The sequence below is a fragment of the Xyrauchen texanus genome, chromosome 48, assembly GCF_025860055.1.
Source record: "Xyrauchen texanus isolate HMW12.3.18 chromosome 48, RBS_HiC_50CHRs, whole genome shotgun sequence".
In the NCBI taxonomy this organism is placed as follows: domain Eukaryota; kingdom Metazoa; phylum Chordata; class Actinopteri; order Cypriniformes; family Catostomidae; genus Xyrauchen; species Xyrauchen texanus.
In genome coordinates this window covers 13,941,496-13,968,923 of record NC_068323.1, presented here as the reverse complement: position 1 = coordinate 13,968,923, position 27,428 = coordinate 13,941,496, and the positions used below count along the sequence as shown (strand labels likewise).

General features: G+C 38.4%; 2 protein-coding genes across 2 annotated transcripts; both read right to left on the bottom strand.

Moving 5' to 3' along the window:
* Positions 1-2,666: 2,666 nt before the first annotated feature.
* LOC127639505 (serine protease 53-like) lies at positions 2,667-19,129 on the bottom strand. The gene is made up of 10 exons (XM_052121557.1): positions 19,072-19,129; positions 18,748-18,886; positions 18,470-18,611; positions 16,667-16,918; positions 16,429-16,578; positions 5,417-5,480; positions 5,027-5,177; positions 4,680-4,833; positions 3,105-3,356; positions 2,667-2,993 (listed from the first exon to the last, which is right to left on the bottom strand). Exons 1-10 carry the CDS (start codon positions 19,127-19,129, stop codon positions 2,817-2,819), a joined length of 1,539 nt encoding a protein of 512 aa, XP_051977517.1. The 3' UTR covers positions 2,667-2,816.
* Positions 19,130-21,084: 1,955 nt separating this feature from the next.
* On the bottom strand, positions 21,085-21,850 carry LOC127639504 (granzyme B-like). The gene is made up of 2 exons (XM_052121556.1): positions 21,489-21,850; positions 21,085-21,243 (listed from the first exon to the last, which is right to left on the bottom strand). The coding sequence occupies exons 1-2, from the start codon at positions 21,606-21,608 to the stop codon at positions 21,085-21,087; spliced, it is 279 nt and encodes a 92-aa protein (XP_051977516.1). The 5' UTR covers positions 21,609-21,850.
* Positions 21,851-27,428: the final 5,578 nt, after the last annotated feature.

Genomic DNA, 27,428 nt, shown 5'->3' with positions numbered 1-27,428 from the left:
GAACACTTAATAAGTCCCGTTTCTGCTGGTCGGAGTGTATTGTGAGGGGTGTTAATACACTCGGTGACCTATATGAGAGTGGAGTGCTGAGATCTCTTGAAAACATGGTTCAATGTTTTAGGATTCCCAGATTTCAGATCTTTAGGTATTTACAGCTGCGACTTCTGCTCTGTACTATTTTTGGGAGTAGCATACACCCCTAAAGTGGCAGATACTCTTTAGGTGGTGATTACTGCTTTTGGAAAATGTCATGAGCCATCAGTGTATTACTCCCTGGTCTGGGTGATGGAGCTTTTACTTCTCTCAAGGGAGTATGGGAGAAAGATTTAAACTTGGTATTGCAGGAGGTAGTGTGGGCTAGGATTCTAAAAAACATCAAGTCTGCATCTAGAGATGCAAGGGTGCGCCTTATGCAGTTTAAGATTTTGCATTGATTCTATTGGACCACTTCTAGAATGTATAGGCTTGGTCTTAAAGACACACACACATGCTGGCAATGCCAATCAGAAGATGTGGACACATTGGGTATGTGTTAAGATCCAAGAGTTTTGGTTAAGATTTGTATGTGAAGTGGTTGACACTCTGTTTTCATTTTTCCACAGATTGTGTGTTTTGGGGGATGGGATGGTCCTGCATGTGGTTGATAAATATATGGAGAGCTGGCTCCTGACTGGCGTGATGATTGGCAGGTGGTTAATCCTCAGGGGATGGAGGTTGTCTGGTGTGCCTTCGTTTCGTGAGTGGTGTGTAAAGTTAGGCAGGGTGGCTGCATTTGAGGAGATGGCGTATAGAAGGCTGGATAACATATTTACTTTAGGAAGTGGGGCAGCAATCTGGCTTTATTTTTTTATTAGTATTTATTTTTTATTGTATTTGTTATATTGTCTATTTGTGCATCTTTGTCAGTTGTCTTTTGAGCACTGGAGTGCTTGTTTGTGTCTGGTGGTGGGGGTGTTAATGTTCGGGGAGTTATTATTTCATGTGGTTTGATGTTGCATTTTCTGTTATGTCTATGTGTTTTGCTGCATGGAATCAATAACAATTGTTAATAACAACAACAACAACAAAATAGAAAGGAAGTGTGTTTGCGCGCATAGGAATAACAATGCTCAAGATGCAGCCCAATTTCAACACTGATTGCACCTTCTAAAATATATTGTGTGTGGTTAGTGAATAAGACGCAGCTATTTGCTCTGAAACAGAATTCCACCATTTCACTTTTGGAAAAATAATCACAAATGAAACCAGTGTCTAAAGATGAATTTGTCTCATAAAAGATGAGTAGCTTTCAAAATTTTTTGATGTCGACCTACCTTACCCACTCCACTTTTGGTCTTGGCAACCCAAGTGCAAAAACGTAGTCAGGGAGCAGCACTTTCAGCTTTCTCCACATTGTCTGGCAATCAGTCAACCTGACAGTTGACACTTCAGCAACTAGCAGATTGTTCACTTCATCATACCATTCAGTTTGACCCCATCCTGCAACCAAGAACTTAGAATTCGGCTTCACTTGTTTACCCTAGCATGGGATCTTTACCTCTTTGCTTGTTTTCAGTTTCTGGGACAGCTTGAATTGTTTTCACACAAAAAAAAAAAAAAACTGAGGTTAAATAAACCTAAATACTTTGTTACTTTAAAAAAAAAAAGTACTTTAGAAGCATGAGATCCCTCCTGACTTTTAAAGTTTTTGAAGTGTGGATGCTTGTGTTTATTTTGCACAGTGTGTCTTCTCAGATATCACCCATCTGGGGTTTTCATTGTTTTCTTGTATAAACATGCACTACACAGGCATTTTTGACTGCTGTGCCATTATTATAATAGAAACTCAACTTTTAAGAAAAGTAGTCATATTCTGGCCACTGTTTTCAGTTTAATGAAAGTGAATGAGGACTGGAGTTGTCGAGCTCAAAATGACAAAAAGCACTGTAAAAGTTTCATAAAAGAGGTCCAAATGACTCTATAGTGGTACAATATTCAAGTCCACAGAAGGCTCACTTTGTATTGTAATTTTCATGAATGTTTGATGCTACTATGGCAGCTACATCACTGGTGTGTCAGCTGATATGGACATTTTCAGGTATTGCTTGTACAATCTTACATATGTGGCACATCTCATTACCATGCACAGAAAGAAAACCACATTAAGATGTCTTCTGAAACTAGAATCTTTCTCATAACATGTCTAACCACATGCAAAGAGCTCAGACCCCCACAGGAAACTTAACCTGCTGTTAAGGGTCGACACAACGTTCTACTGAAAAGCATTTGATGTTGCATTGACACATTTGATGTGAATTGAAGCTCTTGTCTGAGAACAATGTAAAATAATTAAATCTGAATGGTACGCACCAGTAATTCACATAAAAAACTGTCAATTAACTATATTGTTTGCCTTCTTTTAACTTTAAATAAATGCAAAGGAATAAATCAAATAAATCTAACAAAGGATGAAGCATATATTGGTCATTTCATAGCTCTTTTATCCAAATGGTATAATAAATACATAAATGAAACAGACAAAACAAGAGATGAAAATTCCACACTATATACTTTTTACCAAATACAAAAATGATGATCAATGGGAACAATGCACTCAGTCCATTTTATCCAAATATATTTCACTGCAGTATTAAAGAAAACTTTATTCATTACAAAAATATCTTCCATGACATATACAAATTCTTTCAAGTATTTCAGACTCTATGCATTTTTTTTATCAATATTATCTACATGCAGGCATCATAATTGTGAATTGATGTAGGTGACCTTTTAACACTAGGGGGTATAAGGCCCAAAGAAAACTTCTATAAGTTCAATCAATAATTATCCAGTTCTTGAGTCACACCTCCAAGTATTGCATTTATCCAGGTCAGAAACTTGGAAATTTTGGTGTAGACATTTGGAAGTGTGGGTGAGTCACAGTTTTTCTTCTGATTGAATGAAACAACACCGACTGCAGTTTTGTCACACACCAAAGGCCCTCCAGAATCTCCCTAAGAAAAGTCATTAGATTTACAGAATAAGCATTAAATACTGATACATATTTAAATCCATAAGCAGAATGGTGATAATATGCCTGTTAGATCAGAATATACTTTGCATACCTGGCAAAATCCTCCACGACCACCTGCGCACACCATGCTTTTGGGGTAGAAATCATTTTTCCAGTTCTTCTGACATTCAGTGATGTCAGTGATGATGACATCAACCTCCATAAGACGATCACTCGGAGTACCATTGGTACTTTGTCTCCCCCAACCTGCAACACTGCATTTGGATTTGACCTTGATGACTTTATCTTTTTTCGGTATGGAGATCCAGTTTACTATTTTGCTTTTTTTGGCCGTTCCGTTCAGCTAAAATCAACAATAAAATCACAGAAACTGATGTGAATGACCATAAATAGTGCTGTTCAAACATAAACATTACTTTAAGAAAGTCTTTCAAACCTGTATTTTTAAGCCGCTGTGATTTTTAAGTGGCTACTTCAGAACAGCACTTTCATAATTTGCGTTGATTGTGCAGTAGTTGCAGTAGTTCTGAGGTGAAATGTCCACTATGTGTCTAAAATCGAGTTAACACTTCACCCAAACATGTAAGGTTTTTAAGGTGCACTAAGTAACGTTTGTCTTTATGTCATCTTGGACTTAAACTGACACTTAGAGGCTTGGATGCAGCATAATTTAAAATCAATAGTTTTCAGTTTCAGATGATACTGTAGAAATGTAGTATTCGCAGTCAGCCATGATTACTTAAATCAGTGAGTTAAAGTGTCAAATAACAGGACAGTGACTGAGATTAAGCGAGTTGTATTTGGCTGGTCATGTGAATTTAAAATGGCAGCTCCCATGTGCGGACCCTCTCCATGTAGAATAAAACAGCTTTTATAAGATAACTGATATGACTGGAGTCTTCATATTAATGTGAGTGGTCATGATTTCCTACAAATATTGCAACATTACAATGATACAGTGAAAACACCTTTAATGATCTGTTGATTTTTATTATCCATAAAACCTACCACCTAGCTAAACCTTAAAACAATACCTTATTTATAGTGTCAGAAAAAGCAATTGTGACATGAAAAACGCAATTGCGCAAGAAACCACGTCACTTTTGGCTCAAATGTAAACTTGTGTACTCTTGAGGACTTATTACCTTTGTAATTTAAATAAAAAAAGGCTCTATCAGTTGAGCTACCACACAATTTGATCTAACTTGAATAACTTATAAATGTAGACTGTTATGTCACACAAACGTTAAAATGTATCGCCTTACCAGTCGCGCTATAGTAAAAGTGTTTTAATGTCATAAGATTGCATTGTGTGAGGAAAAGAGCGAAAAGTGTTTATGAACTGATGATCTGCCGTTTTACTCGAGAACTGTGTGAAAGAGAATAAAAGTCGGTGTTGTAGCACCTCAATGGTTCATCACACCAGGAAACTGTCACGATAAGTACAACTAGCCAAGTAAAAATAATTTTGCAAAAATTTAGGGATAGTGATTTGAGACCAGGTTGTTCAGCCCTATTAGATCTGGATACTAGAACATAAAACTGGAATATAACTAAATATTGTTATGTAGAAGTAAAGTTACATATATGCAGGATTGGCAATTAGGATACAATGCTTATTTCCAAAATCTGGAGCATTTTGAAAATGCTGAGTTTAGTCATTTACCTGAAGTAACATGATGTCATTTTGCAGAGTAGCCGAGTCATACCCAGGATGGATGTGGTAGAACTTAACATTTATGCGGCTAGAACCGCTGTTAGGATTATGAGCTCCCACCACGACTGTCATACGTACCCCAATGCTGTCCCCTGTCCCCCTGCTAGGAAGAAGACATGTGAAGATTAATCTTTATCAGTAGAAACTTGGTGATGAATTAAGAAAGATGGATGGATAGACTAATTTGATGGATGGATGGATGCATGGATGGATGGATGGATGGATAGACTAATATGATGTGGATGGGCGGACAGATAGACAGACAGACAGACTGACTGACAGACACAGAAGCTTACTCCTTAAAACAATGTGCAGCTGTCATGACAAACTGTTTAGACACAAGGAAGCCACCACATCTGTGTTTCCCATTTATTTGGACAGAAACCATGTAGGGTCTTGAATGTGGTTTTGCCTCTGTACCATTTACTATACCTACATTCACATAAGCTAATAAAGAGAAAAAGACATTAGGTTATATAATTGAGAAAGATTTCCTATAAGCTTTATTATTATTATTATTGTTGTTGTTTTTAATTTGGTGTCATTGTTGCATTCAGGGTTCAGGTTTGTTTTTTCTGATTGACATCTGTCATACATCACATATCAGTTTGTGGATAATATTTTATTAAAATTAAATCTTTAAAACACAGTGCAAGTAATAGTCAGTAATTTTACATCAGTCTTACCTGTGAGTGTCAGATATGGCAGTAGAATGCCCAACAAAAGCAACGAGATGATCATAATGCTGTTCTGGGAAGGTTTGTCAGTTCAGTTCTCCTCAATGTTGAGACACGGTATTTAAAACAAAGTGGGCAGGTTCAGCCCCCCATTATCACAGCCAGTACTTCCTCTTTCACAGCTTTTTGTTTGTCTAACTTTGCAAAAAAGTGGCCAAGAGGGGTGCTATTTTTGTGGTTTTTGGTGGAACACTAGTAATCTTTTCCAATTATGATGCATCCCATTTAGTATTTCTTGTAAATTGCCACAAGATGTGCGAAATCTGGCTATAGCTCAGAGTAAAACTGACTCACACTATCTAACAACCTTGTTAGAGACTGTAAATTATTATATAAGCAGGGAATAACTGTATAATTTCCAACATGATCACACAGGAAATTGTTTAGGATACTAATGTAACCCCCGTTCCCTGATGGAGGGAATGAGACGTTGTGTCGATTGTAGTGACACAAGGGGCTTCTTTCGGGAGACTCGGATACCTCTGAATATGAAAAAGTAAAATGAAAAATTGCCGAACAGAATTTGCATGTCCTGGCTCCGGACTTACAGGTATAAAAGACGGAGATCATGCATCTTTTCAGTCAGGTTCAGCACTGAGGATTCGAGAATAATTTCAGCCATTACTGTGGCTTGGTACAGTGTTGTGGCAAAAGGGACACAACGTCTCTTTCCCTCCATCAGGGAACGGGGGTTACACTAGTAACATAGACATTCCCCTTCTGTCACTCACTCGACCTTGTGTCGATTGTAGTGACACAAGGGACCCCTATTCAATAGCGCCACCTACACTGAACTGTGTTACACAATCTGCTGATGCTGGTGCAAGCAAGCTGTAGAGTGCCAAAGGAGCATGGGCATCAGACTGCACGTAACCTTCCCCAACGCCCCAGTAAGACGTCATATTGTTTTTATTAGGTTCCCGGCATCCGACCAAGGTTTTCCCTTGAGGGGTGGAAACAAGCGACGTGACAAGCATGGGATACCATGATAACCGGCACCTATGGAGCACCTAATCCAGTATAGAGTAATTAGTACCCGTAGTGGGTCAGGTCGGGAATTCCTCCGCTGAATTCGCCAGCCAGAGGGCCTTGGAGGAAGAACATCCAGGGAGCGTGAGTTTGAGGGCTCATCTGGGAGTAAAAGCGCACGTGTTCGCCTCAGTGGAGGGGAAAGGCACAAGTGCAAGCGGTATACCCGGTATATCAGTTGTCAGACTCAACCCAGAGATTGTAGAATCTCGCAAAGGTATTGGGTGTAGCCCGCTGCTCTACTGATGTCTGCTAGAGAGGTGCCGTTGGCCAGTGCCCACGAGGATGCCACACTCCTTGTAGAGTGTCCTCAAACCCGCAAGGGGGCGAGCACAGCCTGGGTCCGATAGGCCAATGCGATGATGTTGTCTACCCAGTGGGTGAGTCTCTTTTTTGAGACAGCGTTCCCTTTCTGATGTCCGCCAAAGCAAAAAAATAGCTGCACAGAGAGCCTAAAGCTCTGTGTGCGGTCCAAATAGGTACGCAAAGCACGTACCGGACACAGCAACGATAAGGCTGGATCTGCCTCCTCCCAGGGCAGCACTTGCAGGTTCACTACCTGGTCCCTGAAAGGGGTCGTAGGAACCTTGGGCACATAACCCGGTCAAGGTCTTTGGATGACATGAGCATCTGCCGGACCGAACTCCAGGCAAGTATTGCTGACAGAGAATGCTTTCAGGTCTCCAACCCTCTTGATGGAAGTGAGCGCAATCAGGAGGGCCATCTTCTGGGAGAGGTCACTTAGCTCGACTGACTCTAGCGGCTCGAAGGGGGCTCTCTGAAGGGGGGCCCGTAAGGACCACGGAGATATCCCATGAGGGGAACAGGCATGGCCTGGGTGCAGGCCTGGACTGGCCATCGGGAGCACCGGGACAATTCCCGCTGGCCAGCCAGCGTTTTTTTAATTTTATTATTATTATTATTTTATATTACTACCTTTACCAGTGATCATTTTTGAATTCATCATTCAATAAAATTATTATTAATATTAATAGCAATAAAAAAAAAAAATCATGAATCTGTTAGTCTTGACTGGCAAGGCTACGAATTCGACTTTACGCCTCAGACAAACGGTTAAACAGAAAATGCCAGCAGCACCCGTCTAACGTTACATTCGTGGAGAAATCAAAACAAATGAGTGCACACAGAAAACTCACAGAAGCAATGTACTGAGGTAAAAATTCTAATTGTTGTTTTTTTATTTATAACATATGATTTAGTTTAACATAACACAACTAAGGGAGCTGTTTTGCTGAATATTATCACGATTGAAAATGTTACATTGAATTTATTGTTCAGCAAACAAGTAGCGTAGTTAATATTTATTATTAAGTTACTTACATTTTAGACACAAACCATATTAACTGTTTTTGTTCTATTTCACCGACTAAAATAGTTCCAAAGGAAAGCTACAGCAGCGCGGCGTTTTGTTACTGAATGATTCAGCGTTTTGAACGAATCTTTTGTATGAATGACTCACTAATTAAGACGGTCACTTGCCTCCACCTATTGGCGGTTTAGTTTAATGTTTAAGTATTGCATTTTTTTTATATTCAAACATTTATTTAAAACATCAATCTCATAACATTATTTATTGCAGTTGTAATTGCAGTGCACAGGAAGTTATGTGCAGACCCATTTGATATTAGGCCTGCTTTACTTCTAGGTTGGTTGTTTATGTTTTTATGTTATGGTCATACTGTGAAATAAATGTAATTTAGGGGGGGAAAAAAACAAGGTTGTCCGTGTTTCTAAATTTTATTTGGGTGCATAGGATAGCCTGGATGGGTGTAGGATTTCCCGGCCTGAAATTGTGTCCCAGTCCGGCCCTGCCTGGGTGGATTAAACCTCTGGGTGCCTCTTAAAAACCTGATAACCAAGTCCAAGTCCCATTGCACACGGCGCCCCAGCCCAGTTTGGAGGCATCTGTGGTGACCATGACACGTCTTGACACTTGCTGTAGGGGGAACTCCTGCCTTAGAAATGCAAGGTCTGTCCAAGGGCTGAATAAGTGGTGGCAGAGCGCCGTGATATCTACTCGATGTGTGCCGCGGCGCCATGCCCATCTCGGGACTCGAGTCTGAAGCCAGTGCTGAAGCAGTCTCAAGTGCATCAAACCAAGTGCCGTGACTGTCGCTGAGGAAGCCATATGCCCCAGGAGCCTCTGAAAGTGTTTCAGTGGAACCGCTGTCCTCTACCTGAATGACTTCTGGCAGTTCAGCACTGACTGTGCCGACTATCATTGAGACCAAGATTAACTCCATGCCGGGAAAAAAGATTCTCTGAACTGGGGAGAGCTTCCTCTTTTCCCAGCTGACCCAAAGCCCTGTGTGTGCACCGCAACTCTCGAGAGTGTGCTAGAATCAGCCAGTCATAGAGGTAGTTGAGTATGCAGATGCCCACTTCCCTTAACGGGGCAAGAGCTGCCTCTGTGACTTTCATGATGATGCGAGGGGACAGGGACAGGCCGAAGGGGAGGACTTTGTATGGATACGCCTGGTCATCGAGAGCAAACCGTAGGAAGGGTTTGTGTCGAGATAGAACTGAGACGTGAAAGTTCGCAGGTTGGCGGCGTTCTCGCCGTGCAGCAAAGTGAACGGCCGCTAAACCGGGGCTGGCGCCTAGCAAACTGAATCACATAGCCGAGTCGGATGGTCCTGGCCAGCCACCACGATGGGTTGGAAAGCATTAGCCACACGTCCAAGCTCCGAGTGGGGAGCACTAAGGGGACGATCGCGTCTGACGTACCTGGAGGTGGGGCCTCATGGTGGGAGGGGGGCATGCGACGCCATGTTGGGGGCGTTGTCTCATCCCAAGGTGGGGAGGGAAACCTCGAAGTACTTACCTTGCTATGTGTACCCAGCATAGGGCAGGTTAGCGACTGAGGAGGAGGACCTCTTGGAGGCCTCGAGACTTGCCACAATCGGCTGGCCATAGGTATGGTGCAGCCTGTGCGCGAAGGCAGGGGGCCCGCGTTCGCTGGGCCCTGGCTGCGCGTGCTCAGTGTCTGGCCGCCATGGCAGTCGTGAACACTTATTGTGTAACCCAAGGAGTGAGTAAAACCCTCTATTTTTGACAGTGTGGGTACAGTAGCCCGTTCGGGGTGTGGCAAAAAAAGAGAAAAGGAAAAAAATGATTTAGCTCCTGACCCTCCAGCGGGGGATGGAGTGGTCTAGATACCAGCTCCGTAGCAGACGTCTCGCTCCCTGGGTCGTTCGTCTCAGGGGCACTTAGGAGCCTTCCTGGTCCTCGTGCCGGCCTGTGAGATGGGTGGTGTCAGCTTCCTGTGGGGGGATCTATGCTTGGGCCGAGAACTGGGCTCGGGTTGAGGTGGAGCCATCTGGGCTTTCGCGACCCCAGAGGGGTGCCCTCGATGAGCAGACGGCGTGAGCCTACGTCTGCTCCTTCACTGCCGAGAACTGCTGGGCGAAATCCTCAATGGTGTCACTGAAAAGTCCGATCCAGTAGTGTGGGGTGGCTAGAGTGGCGGCTAGATTGGCTTTACCCCGGAAGAAGGAAATCCGTGACGGCAACGTTGCCATGGTCATATTCTCACAATGAGAACATGAACCATCCAGAAACGCTGCCTCAGTGTGATCACTGCCCAGACACTTGAGGCAGCGCCCGTGGCCGTTGGAAACGGAGTGATAATGACCGCATCCAGGAATCACACAAAGATGGAAAGGTGTCTTTACAAAGACGCGTCTTTAAGAAGACGTTCAACATCAATTTGTGTGCTCTAATAGAAAAAATATACTCTTTAGCAGGAATATATACTCATTTAGTGCTGTTGAAGCGCCCATGGGCGAAATCTGCACTCGAAATGTGGCGTATATCCAACAGCTTACGCTTCTTGAGGGGTGAATGGAACGGCAGTAGTATTCAGCTCGCTGATAGTACAACCGCTCGTCTCCGCAGAAAGCGCAGTCAAAAGAGTCAAGGTTAATTATTGTGGTAATCAACATTAAGTTACAAATGCAAATATTCAGAAAGTTGTTTAGCAAACAACGTACATTGTTGCAATTCCGTTTGATGGCGCTAGTGTTGCAGAAATGACATACTTCAGCTTTAATTTATCAATAAAATAAGATGTGGTTCACTTTACTTTAAGGGACGTTTGCATTTTGCTCTACAACATGAAATTCACACAGTCATCTGAAATATGATATCTGAAGCAGTTGTGTTGCTAAATATAGATTAGAACTACCAAAGGGTGAGAGTTTACATGCTTTTAAGCTTTATGAATTAGGGACATCGATTCCAGAGGGAGTATTAAAAACAAGCTGTAAAAAAGGTTAAGGTTGGGAAAGGAGAAGGCGGGAACTGGCTGAACAGTGAAAATAATATTTAATAAGAACTTCAAAAAAACACAACAAAAACACACACATGGCAGCTGCATGTGGCTCTCTCTCTCTCGAACTGCCACGTTCTGCCGCATTTATCCCTCTCCTCGGCTGATTAGCCCAATTGGGGGCCGGGCATGCGTAGTTACGGCATGCCATGCCCTCCCCACGTCACACAAGCAAGTACAGCTCCCCACCAATATTTATTCTATGATTAATGGAAACATTATAAACTGTATAATAATCACACTTGGCTGTATTGTTTCTCAGGTTGTTTTAAACCCTTATGACTTTCTCATGTATGTCAAATGGTGAAATTCTAAAAAATATCCTGGAAACTCTTTTCCATATAATATTGAATGAATAAGGACTGGGGCTGTCAAGGTACAGAATAAAAATAAAACATCTTTAAAGGGATAGTTCACCCAAAAAATACAATTCTCTCATCATTTACTCACCCTCATGATCTCCCAGGTGTGTATGAATTTCTTTCTTCAGCAGAACACATTTGAAAAAAAATAAATAAATAAATAAACAGCTTAGTAGGTCCTTAAAAAGCAAGTGGATGGTGATCCGACTTTTGAAGCTCCAAAAATCACAGGCAGTCAACATAAACGCCATCCACATGGCTCAAGCGGTTAAATTAACAGACCATATTTTAAGAGTGCTAGCGTTAATTGCAGTTCTATGCCATATAAGTCATAAGCACAAAGTCAATGGGCAAAATCATATGAGCATCGAGCAAACGGGATGGATTAAGTGCAATTTAATTCTGAGGTTTTCTCTAGTTATTATTTCACCATCCATATCCCATTATATAGTTTCTTCCCTCAAGCACCAGTGCTATAAACCAAGACACATTCATAAGAATTTGGTAGTGTAAATGGACTGAATGCAATGAATTAGAAGAATAGAAAATTATGTTTTTTTGAGCATTAATTGTGTCCTTGATTGTCGGGAATATTTCTATGACAGTGACATGCTCCCTTTATACACATGGAAAATTAAATTTTCTTCAAAATTTGGATATACGCTCCATTAAATTATAGAGAAAGTAAGCATAATTAATGTTTTTCATCTACTGACACACAAATTATGGCTAGTATTAATAGTGATTATATCTGCATGCACTTCACTTCCACCGGACGGTTTTGTTTTGAAAACTTTTATACATTTATTGAAAAACGAAAACATATTTCTAAATTTAAATTACACTTCAAACGAAAATATAATAAAAATAATGAAGTGGTCAAAATATCATAGCCTACCATTTCCAAACATTTTACTCTCTCCAAATTCTTCTACCGGTCCATTTTGCAGTCACTTAAAAATCACTCTATGACAACAGGTGGAAAAATACCTTGAGACTTATAAATTAGACCTTAAATACAATTGTACATTTGAACATAATAATAATTGACAAATAAACCATGACTTCTTGATAGTTTAACACGAATCTCATAAATGTTTGGTTCATAAAACAGTTACAACAGTGATTGTCAGGGACATAATTTGATGTTCAATTATATTTTCAGAGTTTGGGCATGAACTTTATTACCACCTGCTGGTGGAATCTCCAAACTGCAAATGCAGGAACTGAGTTTAAACTTTGCACTGAATTAAGACATGGTTTTCAAACGACCTAGCGCAATGTTCTATTTAGCTGGAAAATAGCAAATTGTGCATTGCTCCACTTCATTTTGTGCCCCACAGTTTGTGCACATACACCCACAATAACGCAAACACTCCCACCCAAGGCACCTTGCGCTTTTTCCTGGCATGAAAATTGCGATTAGAATTAGCACTCTCACAAAAATTGGATAGGGCGTTGTGCACGGTCCTAGCGCATAGCGCTGCACTTTGCACGCTCACAAAAATAGAGCCCAACTTCTTCTAAAGCAACCAAGATCAATATTTAAGTACTTTTTAACTATATATCATTGCTTCCGGTCAGCAATGGTATACGCGTGTGATGTAATCGTGTTGGCATGTGAGAAATGCGAGGACTGATGCATGTGCGACAGACCTGGAAGAGCACAGCTGTTTACAACTGAGTACGAGGAACACTGTTCAGGCAATTCGCTGGTTTAGATCTGTATTTGTCAGTGGTGTGCAGACAGCCCCTTCAAAACCTTCTGAGAAAGTGAGAAAGAAACATTATTAAAATTATGAAATGTTCTTCCCCCCTTCTATTTTTCAGTGTCTGTTCAGTAAATAAATAGATAAGTTAAAATATATAAATATCCAACTTTAAAAACAACTTAAATGTTATGTAGACCATAAATATCTTCGCATTGAACCTGTTTGACGGAGTATAAGCGATTTGTGGCAGCCAATCAAAACTGCTCATTATAGCGCAGTAGCTGTACGTACCAGGTCTCCCTTCACATGAGATTCTGAATGGTTCTGTAATTCATTTGTATTAGCAGAGTGATAGAAAATCTGACCAATCAAATGAATTATTTTCACCTTGGGAGTTGGGAGTCAGCTTTCTACCCCATTCACAGCTCTGATGAGAAGGTGTTATGTATTGAACGAATGTAAATCAGAAACTTTTTCCTTCCTGCTTGCACATATGCATCTCTACCTCAGGCTACGATGAACAGCGGGACATGTTCTAGCTACAGACAGAGCAAGGAGTCTTAAATCTGTGGAGGATTTTACAGCGAATCCGTATGACAATATTTAATTCAAACGAATGGATTAATTGACAACTTTCCTGCGCTATGCACAATTATACATTTTTGTCATGTCAAAGATCAGCCTCCGTTTAGTGCAGCTTCTAAATAAAAAGGTATAAAAGAAACACAACGGATAAAGTGTGACTGAAAAGTGATCTATGTTCACAAACACCCATTCTACAGGACGTGAGTGACATGTCACGTGCAGATCCTATTATAATCAATGAAGAGGTCAACACTGGAAGTGTCCATTGTGGAGTCGCATCGACAGTAGACAGATTAGGGTAGGATTGAGAGTTTAGGATTAATTGGGGTAGGATTGAAAGTTTAGGATTGATTGGGGTAGGATTGAAAGGTTAGGATTGATTGGGGTAGGATTGAAAGTTTAGGATTGATTGGGGTAGGATTGAAAGTTTAGGATTGATTGGGGTAGGATTGAAAGGTTAGGATTGATTGAGGTAGGATTGAAAGTTTAGGATTGATTGGGGTAGGATTTAATAATAATAATAATAAAAAAACCTTTAAAGCTATTTTTCTCGGTTTCAGTGTTGACACATTACTGTGTTAAGGCTTTGTAGGGTAGAGTATTTGTCCATTTAAATTGTATGTGAAACAGATATTTTACAGCTAAAGCAGGAAGATACCAATCTCAGTGCAAAAGGAGGTCATGTGATTGTGAAAGCTTTAGCTACCCAGTGTAGCTTGACCTTTCTCTCCTTTTAGATCACTTCTGTTGAAAGATTTAATAAACTGTTTATCTTACAATTCAGATCAGTAAGATCTGACACCTTTGCTATTATCTTCTTTTGCAATTATTTGTGCAATTGCTTTTCATGCAGGAGTTCTGTAACTGTGCTGTTCCCTTGCTCATGCATGAGATCATTGGTGGCATGAGTCTTAAACTTAGGCCAAAACATTGAAATGTAAAGGGGTTAGACATGTGATCCAACTATGGTTTTGAAAAATGTACATAAAATTGTGCCTACGCTGCAATCAGGGCAGAAATTTTAAAAGTGCTGCAGAGATTTACTCTAATATACTGTAACTTTGGATAACCTCTTGATGGATCCCAATGGAAAAATGCTTTCGGTTAGGAAACCATATATTCTTAAATGTTTTAAGACCAGAATATACTTCTTAAGGCATTAACGAAAATGAAAATTGGAATTTATTAAATACACAAAATGCAAAAACATTAAATGAAAGAAATTATAAAAAATCACTCCTACATACAACTCTCTCCTTGAGGTCAGTCTCCCGGACTGGCCATCGGGAGCACCGGGACAATTCCCGCTGGCCTGGCGACTAAGTTGGCCTGCTGCCAGCCAGCGTTTTTTTTTAATTTATTTTTTTATTATTATTTTATATTGCTACCTTTACCAGTGATCATTTTTTAATTCGTCATTCAATACAATTATTATTAATATTAATAACAATAAAAAAATTAAAAAATCATGAATCTGTTAGTCTTGACTGGCAAGGCTACGATTCGACTTTACGCCTCAGACAAATGGTTAAACAGAAAATGCGAGCAGCACCCGATAATGGAGAGAAAACGGCCAGGTGGAGCAGAGAGGGAAAGGACAAAGAAAAAGAAAGCACTCCAAGAAGAAGCAGCAAAATGTTGCAAAATTACTGACCTGTTCAGGGCTTCAAGTGCAGGTCAGTTTCATCTGTAAATACTGTACTTTTTTCTTCGTTAACTTGTTATTGAACTGCAAGCAAATGTAAGCGGTAGCACCCGTCTAACGTTACATTCGTGGAGAAATCAAAACAAATGAGTGCACACAGAAAACTCACAGAAGAAATGTACTGAGGTAAAAATTCTAAATGTTGTTTTTTTTATTTATAACATATGATTTAGTTTAACATAACACAACTAAGGGAGCTGTTTTGCTGAATATTATCACGATTGAAAATGTTACATTGAATTTATTGTTCAATAAATAAGTAGCATAGTTAATATTTATTATTAAGTTACTTACATTTTAGACACAAACCATATTAACTGTTTTTGTTCTATTTCACCGACTAAAATAGTTCCAAAGGAAAGCTACAGCAGCGCGGTGTTTTGTTACTGAATGATTCAGCGTTTTGAACGAATCTTTTGTATGAATGACTCACTAATTAAGACGGTCACTTGCTGCCACCTATTGGCGGTTTAGTTTAATGTTTAAGTATTGCATTTTTTTTATATTCAAACATTTATTTAAAACATTAATCTCATAACATTATTTATTGCAGTTGTAATTGCAGTGCACAGGACGTTACGTGCAGACCCATTTGATATTAGGACTGCTTTACTTCTAGGTTGGATGTTATGGTCATACTGTGAAATAAATGTAATTGGGGGGGGGGGGGAGGAAACAAGGTTGTCCGTGTTTCTAAATTTTATTTGGGTGCATAGGATGGCCTGGATGGGTGTAGGACTTCCCGGCCTGAAATTGTGTCCCAGTCCGGCCCTGCTTGAGGTTGTATTCTTCATTCCCTCTTGGGCCCTATAACTGTCTAATTGAGCCATGACTGCTGCTTTACTCACACATTTAGTATAGGCATACTGTATATATATACATATGTTCTGTATATACTGTATATTTCCTTGAAAACACAATAGGATTTTTTTATGGCAATCCAAGCAACCAAAATGGTGCTGCAAGTCTCTTTTCATTTTTGTAGTGTATTTCAACTTATTTGCATCACTGTTTTAAAACAAACAGTAGGAGAAAACTATTTACATATTTTGTGTCATGCAATGCTTGCATGATAATAAGTACATAACATTGTGGTTACAGTAATGACAACCTTCGACAACTGATGGTCGATATTATACTTTTATTGAAAGAAGATTTATGGAAGACTTCAGGTAAAACACTTCCTTCTATTTCATTATGAAAAAAAGTCACTCAACATTTCTCATTGTGGAGTGGATCCATGGAAGAAATGCTGAAATCTTAGTATAAACATTAGGCAACAGCAGTGAATTGCAGACAAATCTACTACCAAAAGATGTAATCCCAACTGCAGTATCTCCACATACCAAGGGACCCCCTGAATCACCCTGTTAAGAAACAGATTAACAAATCACACAATTTTATTTCTCATTATTATAGTCTGACTGTGAATCAAATAGCATTGCTTATACATACCTTACAGCTTCCTCCATTGCCATATGCACATATCATCTGTGAAGGTGAGTACTTCCACCCCCATCTATCAGCACATTCTATGATGTTCAAGATTTTTACATCTGTTTCCATGAGCCGATCGCTCACTGGGCCTGTGGTGCTCAGTCTTCCCCACCCTGCGACACTGCAAACTGAACTTGAATTAACTTTTTCTTCTGTCTTCGGTATGGATATCCACTTGACATTTTCATCTTGCTTGACTCTTTTCTCTAACTGTAAACCAAAAATAGCATTATTATCATCATTTACAGGAAAACATCTTTACATCCGTTAGACTAACCCTTGAACACGCAAGTTCTGGTCCTGCATGGAAAACAGGAAGTAATCAAAATCACATATAAAATGGTGAGTGTTTCTGAAATTGCATTTTCACCCTAAAATTACATTTTTACTTCACTGTTCGTTAGGTTTGGGGTTGGCATTTGGTTTAGGGTGGAGAGATTAAATGCACATTGCTGTTGATCGTATTACATTACAACTAAACATACAGCCCGCTTTTTTTTTTTTTTTTTTGCAAATCTGTGGACATTTACCTGGAGCTCACACTTGCTCATACATTCAACAACAATTCCAGTTTCAGCCACTGGGGGCAGTGATTTTAATTTCGGGAATCACAATCTGATTTCAACAGCAAAAAGTTCCACTTCCTGTCGCCGGATACACAGTGTGAACGGATGGTAAAACTGTATATTTCACATTGTTGATTTATATCTGTAAAATATTCTGTATACATTTTTGGACGGACAGAAACGGCAAATTTTTTGCATTGTTTTTTTTTTAAGTCGGTTATAAACTGACACTCCAAAGCATCCGTTTTCATAGTCCGCACTACAACGCAAAAACAGCGTTTTCAAATTTTCTCAGTGTGGACGGAAGGCCAAAAATGAGAGAAAAAGATGCGTTTTCAAACTAAAACGTATTAGTGTGGACTAGGCCTTAGATACATTTTCCAAAAACATGTCATGTGATTTTTTTATTTGTCTACAAAAAGGGATTTAATCTATTTAAATACTCTTGAGTGCCCATAAACATATGTCCCATCTGCAGACGAAAGCCATTCACACATCTGGCCAAAAGTAAGATATACCTCTTATAATCATTGTTTTGTCTGTATTCTTCCCATTAACACTCTTTTAACACCTATCTTTGCAGAAGTATCTGTGTCATCATACATTACAATTACAGAGTGTAATCAGCTCATATTATTGCTGTGTGTAGCATGGTAGGTAAACATGACAAATGACACATTATCAACTGCATATTACTTTAAATCATCATTGAGTGGATAAAACAGCTTCTTTTACTGATAAGGTTTTACATGTAGTCTTGTAGTCTCATAATTACATGCTCCTCTAAACGCATCCCCAGCGGTGTGGAGGGTGTCTAAATGTTCTTTGCTCACACCCAAAAAGAAGTTTAAAACAACTGAGCAACAACATACTGTTTGTGAAGAAGTATTTCGGCTTGAGGGTGCCGGGGTCTCAAGTGGGACGTTATTGGCCAGAATGAGAATAAGAAAACACTGGATACCTGATTCTAGCACATAAATAGCTTGCACTCTAAACTGGATGAAAGTATTAATTTAAACTTCACCTTTAATATCAAGGGAGCAAGAAAATAAATTACCTTCAGTTTTACAAATTCACAAGGTATGACAAGAGCAAACAACTAGAAAGAGCTTAAATTAGTACAAGTCAGTTTTGTACCACTGTTTTCTGAATATATATATCATTTTGAACAACTGGAATCAGAGCTGACTGTTACCCTCAAAAGCATGATGTCATTCCAAACAGGATTTTCAGAAAAGAATGGGTGCTTGTGGTAGGACTTCACTCTGATGGGGACAGAATTCTCCCTCCAATTTGTTAGATCATGTGCGCCTACGACAACTGACAGAATCTCATTACTGTTGAAACAAACGTGTTATTAATCAATCCAATGAACTTCAGAAAAAAACGCAGTTTGCAATCTTTCAGACGATATCAGTGGACATGTGCTACTTTAGGTTCATAAATATATTATGGACATTTCTGGTGGCATACTTTGGCCTGCAGTGTGCGGCAGTCATAACGAACTCATGAGAAATTAGGAATCCACCGCAGATATGGTATCCGTAGTACTGAAGAGAAACCATGTAAGGTCTAGAGTGGGGTTGTTCTTCCTTGCCATACACTATACGGGCTGAGAAAGAGATGGATCTGATTCAAATCACACTTTACATGAGAAACCTCTTCATGAGGCATCAACAAATTCAGTTAAGTCATTTAAATGGAGACACAGTATACAAAGTGTTGCTGAGTCCACACTGACATGTTGTTTGTGGTTCATACAATTATTAAGATATTTTGCTGATGAATCAATCTTACCAGTGAAGCTCAGCTTAGGCAGCAGAGTGGCGAGCAGGAGCACAGTGATGATAGTCATGATAAAGAAGACAATCAGTGAACTTTCACTGACAGGGCAGAGTATAAATAAAAGCATGTGTGGAAACATTGAATTCCCCGTAACACTTTATTTTCAGCTTGTGGTATCATAATTAGGGCACAAATAGTTTAACCGTCATGTTTAACCTACCTGACTTAACCACATCAATAAGAGAAGCAATGCGCAATGGTTGTGTTGGAACAATTAAGTAGAAGTTTATTCCGAAAAAAGACACCATAGTGTGCATGAATCCACCTCTAATGCTAAGACAGAGTTCAAATGGTTCCAAAGAACAGAAATATACTTTCACAAGTATGCAAATGCAAACTTAGACATACTTGTCTAAGTATGCAAATGCAGACATGAGAGTTTTTCCAATTCACAGTCCCATTAAATGCACACCTAGAAGCCTTTATTTTTATTTTGTCACACAATTTACAGTGAATATCTTTTTTTTTCCACATATCCCAGCTAATCAGAACACAGGGTCAGTCATGCTACATGTGAATGGATAGGGTCAAGGCCCAACAGTAGCATTTTGGTGGTACTGGGGCTTGAACCCCCAATCTTCTAGTCAGTAACCCAGAGCCTTAACCACTGAACCAACAAGCTGAATTTGAGGCCACATCCACAATAATCCATTTTTGTTTGACAAATAAATTTTCAGTTCCTAAATTCATCGTTATAAATCATTGTTCGAATGTTCTTTCAGCTGGCGTAGTTTTGCTATATTCTAAGAGATAGATTACTTGTTTGATTTGATGTCTTTGAGGTCAACAACAAAAGAAATGGGAAGCACTGTCTCTTCCCTTTTAAAAGTTGATAGGAATTTTGCTGTTGATAACTATGCATTATTGCTTACATTTGATTATTGGCATTTAGCATTGGGTTTTCCCTGTTTTCTGTGATACTTTCAGAATAGACCAGTGACCTATTTTGGGGTTATGACCCATCTGTTTAAGATCTTTGTGGGTTCTTGCCTATGTGGGTTATTTTTTATAAGAGCAAGTTTGTCTATGTATGTTAGTTTATAAATGAGTTAGAGAGGTTAAGAGAAAGTAAATGCAAACGTTATGTCTGTGTACTGTTGGGCTGTGGTTAATCATTGTTTACTAATAATTGAATTAATACAAGTGAAATTACTTGGTATTTCCTAACTGTTTAAAATGAGCTGAAAACCTTATATGGCTATATTAACATCATTTCTATCGGGAAGACACGCAGGCTTGAGTAAAGTTTAAGATGCCATTTATTTGATGAATGTAAAACAGAAAAGTAATGTCTCTCTCTTTGGCATAGGCCCTGTCCGGTGGTCCGAGGGAGTTGTACCCAGAACCGTCATATCCTGCCGGAGATAGGAGGCAGGGGCAAGGAGCCCACCCCCGTGCGGAACAGGGATCAACTGGTGGTGGTGGGGTGGTGGAGGTTGCCATGTTAGCACACTGAAACAGCAATGTGATAGATTGTGAGCAGACTTATAAAGCAACAGCTTACATGTGATTGGCTGGGAATTATTCAGCTAATGATGTGATGATGTACAGCTGCTAGTCTTCCTGCTAGAACTACGCTGCGCTTCCATACCCTTCTATTAGGTATATCTGCAGTTAATGAACTGTGGTGAAAATGCTTAGTAGTGTTTGTTTGTTTGTTTGTTTTTGGAACCATTTTAAGATATGTTCTTAATTAGATTACACTTCAAATATGAACCTACCCAGATAAATATTTACTGCAGTAAAACGTGTGACAGCTAGCACCGGTCTCTCCAATACCTTTTTACATACAAGAATTTGAAAATGAAAATGTGAAATGGGTTTGTAACAAAAAAGACAACTTATTGATGCTTGACAGATAATACTTTTATTGAAAGAAGATTAAAGAGATTTTTTTTTTGTTTTTAACTTTTTTTTAATTTTTTTTTTTATTCAAATGCAATCAATCCTCCTTTTTTCAAAGAGTCACTCAGTTTTTTCAACTATTAAGCAGATCCACGGAATATTTGCAGAAATCTTAGTAGAAACATTAGGAAGTGTTGGATCGTTGCAGAGCTTTGCACTCCCAAAGGATGTAATACCAACTGCAGTTTTCCAGCAAACCAAAGGACCTCCCGAATCCCCCTTTTAAGAATGTAACACAGTTTAACAATTTACTTGAGTGCTATCAATGTATAGAATCTGAGAAATCACTTTATATATTGTCATAACAATCTGACAATCAAATGATATTGTCTCTACAGTACATATCTGGCAGGCCCCTCCATGGCCGACTTGAGACATCATCATCATTGAGGCTACATAATGCTGCTGCCATTTTGATTCACATGTTTGATCACTTAGGACATTCACGCGTGCCTCTATGAGACGTGTGCTAACTTGCCTTTAGTTTTCAGTAGTCCCCAGCCTGCAACACTGCATGCAATACCTGCTTCAATATCCGTTGTGTTCTCCAAGATCGATATGTCTTCTTCGATACTGATATCCATCTGACTTTCTTGCTTTTTTTTAAACTTTTTTTGTAGCTGTAATTAAAAAATCTTCAACATTAACAGACAGATTTGATCAGATTGAACAGCAGTTGATTTGCCTACATTTGCCACTGTCCATGATATACAGTATAAAGTACAGTTTACATGTTTTATGGGGACTTTCCATAGACATAATGGTTGTTGTACTGTACAAACTTTAGATTCTATCGCATAAACCTCACAGAAAACGTTTTGTATTTTTACATTTTCAAAAAACATATTTTAGTATGATTTATAAGCTGTTTTCCTCATGGAGACTGACAAATTGTACCCACAACGTTCGGGTTTTACTATCCTTATGGGACATTTGACACACACGCACACACACACACACCATTTTTATTACCTGAAGAAAAATAGTGTAAGATAAAAAAAAAAATTTAGGTAGTAACAATTAAGTTATTTTTATTTCCCTCGTGGACATTATTTATTTTTTGTCATCATAAAAAGATTTACTGAGATTTATTTTGGAAGAATAAAATAATCCAACTGAATTGAGGATATATTCTTTGAAAAGTCCCAATTGGATATATTTATTTTTTCGTCTTTGTAGAAAATCTAAATATATTTTTTATTGTAAAGCATGCAAAAACAAACAAAAAAATTCAAATAATTATTTTATTTTTTTTGCAGTGTTGGATATACAAAGCAACAAAGAGAAAATAAGCGAGTCAAGTTTTTTTTCTCATCAGAAATGAGGAATCTACTACAGAAATGTTGCACATTATGTTGAAGAGAAACCATGTAAGGTCTGGAATGGGGTTTAGCTTCCTTGCCATTCACATGAGCTGAGAGAGAGAGAGAGAGAGAGAGAGAGAGAGAGAGATGTTGTTATCAGTCACCATATTCAGATCATACTTTACAACAACATCAACAACAACAACTATTCAGTTATTAAGGCATTTAAATGCAAACTTTTTGTATTATTAATATATCTATCTATATATATATATATATATAAGGATTCCAAATCCTCATTCAATCCAGGATATTTCATAACATTTAATATCCAAAAAATCTCATTTTAAGTTTGTGTTCTCGATTACCTTTCCTGATTGAAATATTATATAGTCAGTACCTTGCAATTACAGTAGTGCATTCATTTAAAATGTTTAGCCATAGGATACTCTTCATTACCCCTCCTAATGGGATATTTATGTTCAGCCAGACAGTCTTGCAATCGTATTTTTGTTCTACCAATATAGAAAACCTTCCGTCGTGGAAATTCCAAACTGTTGATAACTTAAGTAGCTTTTTAATAAATGAAGTGTTTGATAGAATAAATCTTATTCATTTTTCCATCTAGAAAAGATTTTCCTTCAACTACATTATAACAGTGATTGCAACAATGACATTTAAAACAACCCTTAGGTTTATCCCCTGACCAAATATTTCCATGAGTGGGTGGCAGGTAACTGAACTAATCTTCTTTTCTTAAAACTTACCATTGGAAGGTCTGGGAAAGCCGGGCAAATTGAGACATCAAATTGAGACATTGAGGGGTCACAATCCCTTTGTCCTCAGCTTGTGATATCGGTAATGCTGATTGTGAGAAGTTATGATTCTTGTCAATTTTTGTTGTACACACCCTCTGTGCTATGAGTATGAGACCTTAAGACTGAAGCCATTAAATAATCAAACTTGGCTGTATTGTTTCTCAGTGTCAGTATATGGAAATTGCTTTAAAGGAATAGTTCACCAATACATAGTTCATCATTTATGTACCTTTTTGACTTTAAGGACTGTGGCTGTCAACATTCTATTTTTAAGATGAATGAATTCCAAGTTTATATGAAAAAAATTCAAATAATCAAATTCAATGGTGAATGTTTTATTTTTAATTTTTTTGCTAAATTAAATGAATACAACTTAAAATATTTATTTTATGACATTTTTCTTGAAGATTACTCATTTCAATTTGATGGAATTTTGTTATGAAATCAAAATGCGTAAATCTTTAAATTATTTATTTGATTGAGTTCCCAAATGAAATGAGAATATAAAAAATAAAAGTTTACTTTTTATCAATACGTTAAGAATGGTGGGGAAGCTTTGCGTGTTTTACAGTGCGAAACCTAGATAATAAAATGACGGAGCGCGTTTTTGTGCACAAAAATCTGGATCAATAGAACAGAACGCAGGTGTCTCAAGTTGGCCTTTGAAAAATATCTGATTGGTAAAATGCTTCATCGCTGGCTTGTTTGTTTGACAGTGCAACGATACAACATTGAGATTTTGTTGCCAATATAAAAAAAAAAAACACATTGTAACATAAAAGTTAAATCTAGTCAAAAATGTGTATTTGTATAGGTTTTTGTTTGTGCTTATATGCTTTTATTTGTCTTTCTATAGCTTGGTATTACTTAAAATCTCTCAATTTAGTCCCACTGTCCACTGTTGCTCAGTTGTCCATTTTTTATCGTTTGTGTGAAAATGTTGTGCAAAACCTGGTGATTATGATAATCATGATCCTGCATGTGAATTTTCACAGAGCATCTTAAGTGCTCTATTAAAGAAAACCTGTCCATTACAAAATGAGTTTACACAGTTAATGTTACAATAAATAGCACACAAGCTCCAGCTAGAGAGGAGCAGGCTATTTTATTTATATGACTTTTTCGCACCTGCATACAAATCTACATCTTGATGTAATCCTTCCTCATGATCAAGCAGCGTTTTCATAAGCTGAATGGGAGACTAAACACTATTAAAGTGTGATGACACACGCTGCACGTGCATGCAATTCACACGTCACAAACGGATCAACTATTTAGGCCTTTTCTGTGGATCGCACCCACAAAATCCTAAAACTTTATTTCCAGGTTTAATTCATATTTTGAAGACCTGATAATATTTTTGAACCCCACGATGTGGGTTTATGTTTTCTCTTTTAATCGTTTAATGTAATTTTGAATGTGACTCTGCGGTTTAACCCTTGTTCGACCTTCTGGACATTTTTGCCTTTTTCATTTTATTTGTTTCGATCGTTTTGGCTGTGTTAATACCAACGACATACATTTCGCCAAAGGTGTGTATTTTTGGGTGAATTTTTATATTTCAACCTCAGTACATCTATTATACACTGTGTACACAAAATAGTTAGCTACACTTAGGACCTTCAGGACAAAAGTTTTCCCATTGAACCCCATTAAAACTGCAATATTTGAACCCAGTGCCATTAAAGCATAAAATAATTAATTCCATGATGTTATGCTTTCATTCCGGAGCCCTGGCTTCAAAATTTTAATGTATTTAATTTCCACCAGATGGCGACATTTTTCTATGTAAATAAATACATGATGGATACAAATACATGATGTTTTTCATAGCTTGTTCTTGTTTTTGCAATGCACTACTTCTACCAGAAGAGGGCGCTAAAAGTTGTTTCTTTTCTTTCTTTTACTGAGAAAAGGCCCCTAAAGGCCTTATGTTCTGAAAATTGTTATGGTAGATACTGTACATATGTGTACAAGCCTGTATTTTGTTCTAAACTGCTAATGAACCAAATAAATATATATGGATATGGATAGTAATATGGATATTTTTATAGCAGGTCACTAAACCTCAGAATGCCATATGTTTACTATTGAGTGTACAAGATATGATAAACCTACAATGCATAACTTAACTGGTATCAGTAGCTGTTGTAGCTTGTTTGGCGCCCTGGGTGAAACCTGCTTCAACGCTCGGGCAATGTTGTTGACCGGGGGGCGTATCATGCCGCCCCGCCACAAGATGCCACCCTTGGCAACTGCCCATGTCCATCCATCCATCCATCCATCGTCAACCGCTTATCCTGTGTACAGGGTCGCGGGGGGCTGGAGCCTATCCCAGCTAACATTGGGCGAAAGGCGGGGGACACCCTGGACAGGTCGCCATGCCTAAATCCACCCCTGCCTTGTATCATTCATTCTAGAAAAAGCTTATGTTCAGAAGCTGTTGAATTGTATGTACATGAGCATCTGCAACAGGTGGGCTTGATCAACATTCCGAATGACCTATAGCCCTTTTTTCTCCTTTGTCTTCCACAGGATTCCCCAATGTCTCAATCTTTCACTACCTTTCTTGCTCCTAATGCTATAATTGGTGGGTGTACTGATCTGAAGTGATCTTGGTTGGATTTGGACCCTTGATTCAGAGAGAATACTAATAGACATGAGATGGATGATTTCCAAGAAAATGTTACTTAGAGGTACATAGAAGTTAGTCTTCTTCACCTTTTATCCTTTTTCTTTTCTTTTACTTACATAGAGTATATTTTGACATTGATATAATCAGAAGCATCATGATCATTGAAATGGAAGGGGCACATGCACCTACCTATTTTTAAGTAGATTATCTATGCAACTTTTGTACAAACATTTGTATTTGTAGAGTTTATAAAGTTGCATTTGTTTTGTAGGTTAAAATGTGTTTGGAAAAAAAATCTTTATTATCTAAATGTCAAAGCATTTGATGCATTTCTATTCATTCAATAACACATCTGTAAAATAAGAAGCTCAGACAAACCAGATGGAAACAACGTGCGAATAGTATTGCCACCAGTCTCAAGTTAACATAATTGTCAGAGAAAATGATGACACCATCGTTCATTTTCGTTGAAGATATTCAAAGTACAGTGTCGTTATAACCGATAAATGACATAAAGAAATACAAATATTTAGGTGTGTATTTTAAACCTTTTTAAACATCTTAAGTATTTAAAAGATTGTTTCACTTTCATGGTAATTATGAATGAAAGACATTACAAACTACAGGCTTGTACTTAATAGTTTTACACTTGTGCTCGTCATCTTAGGACTTAAGAGACTTCAATTTGCCCTTGAAGTGGGAACTCTGAAGGGAGCAGGGCACTCACGTCTCATGTTTGGCCGTTTGGAACACCCTTGATGAAGGGACTAATGAAAGACATACGTCACTTCCACTTTATCTTCATCTAAAACGTTACCATGATGACGCAGCGCAGCTGTACTAACAACAGGAATCTCTTATTTATTGCTATTAATTTTTTCAAATAAATATAGCTTTTTTTTTACAAACATTACCTTTTGTGTATTATTTAAAATGGCTTACTGTTGCTGTTTTAATAATAATAATAATAATAATAATAATAGTATATATATATATATATATATATGTACAATGGAATGTATATAAAATACATAAATGAACATTTCCCGCCAAAAGTTATTTGGTGCACCAGAGATCTTAATAATAAATAAATATTAATAACAGTACAGTACCTACAGTAAAAAATGGCCCCTGTTTTTGAGTATCTTTCTGCTTATGGCTGTCTACTATCTTATGTATGTGGACGAATGTAAACTGTGGAGAAGTATCTGTTATAAAAGGGCTGTAGCGCTTGCCTGAGCGTTTGAACATGTAACATGTTCTAATCGACAACCTTGCTTTAAAATATATCCCGAAGACACATCACCCAGGGTCATGTGATCATAAACGGTCAAATTACTTCCTCGAAGTGACCATCGCATGTACCCTTCGCTAACAGCCTTGTGGAAGGGCCCTTCATTGAGGGCTTGAGTTGTTCACTTTCATTTGGAACACCCCTTCATGCCCTTAATGCAGTGCCCTTCAAGGGCGTAAAAATGGAATTGGCACATAGTGAGTAATGATGCTCCCTGGTTTTTACAGTGCATTGTGGGATTTTTAGAGTGCAAACGTTTCATTGCACTGGAACGATTTTGCGAAGGAGACAGCCCTAAAAATGGCCGACGCGCTGATCAGTGCCCTGCCTACTGAACTAGGGAGGTGATTGAG

What these genes read in the sequence shown, in the direction of transcription:
- LOC127639505 (XM_052121557.1), bottom strand. Translation starts at nt 19,129, where the DNA reads ATGACTATCATCACTGTGCTCCTGCTCGCCACTCTGCTGCCTAAGCTG. An exon ending in GCCGCACACTGCAGGCCAAA is followed by an intron (nt 18,612 to 18,747) that starts GTATGCCACCAG and finishes TTGTTTCAACAG; the next exon opens with TAATGAGATTCTGTCAGTTG. An exon ending in ATGACATCATGTTACTTCAG is followed by an intron (nt 3,357 to 4,679) that starts GTAAATGACTAA and finishes TGTTGATTTTAG; the next exon opens with CTGAACGGAACGGCCAAAAA.
- LOC127639504 (XM_052121556.1), bottom strand. Translation starts at nt 21,608, where the DNA reads ATGGATATCAGTATCGAAGAAGACATATCGATCTTGGAGAACACAACG. An exon ending in CTAAAGGCAAGTTAGCACAC is followed by an intron (nt 21,244 to 21,488) that starts GTCTCATAGAGG and finishes CATTCTTAAAAG; the next exon opens with GGGGATTCGGGAGGTCCTTT.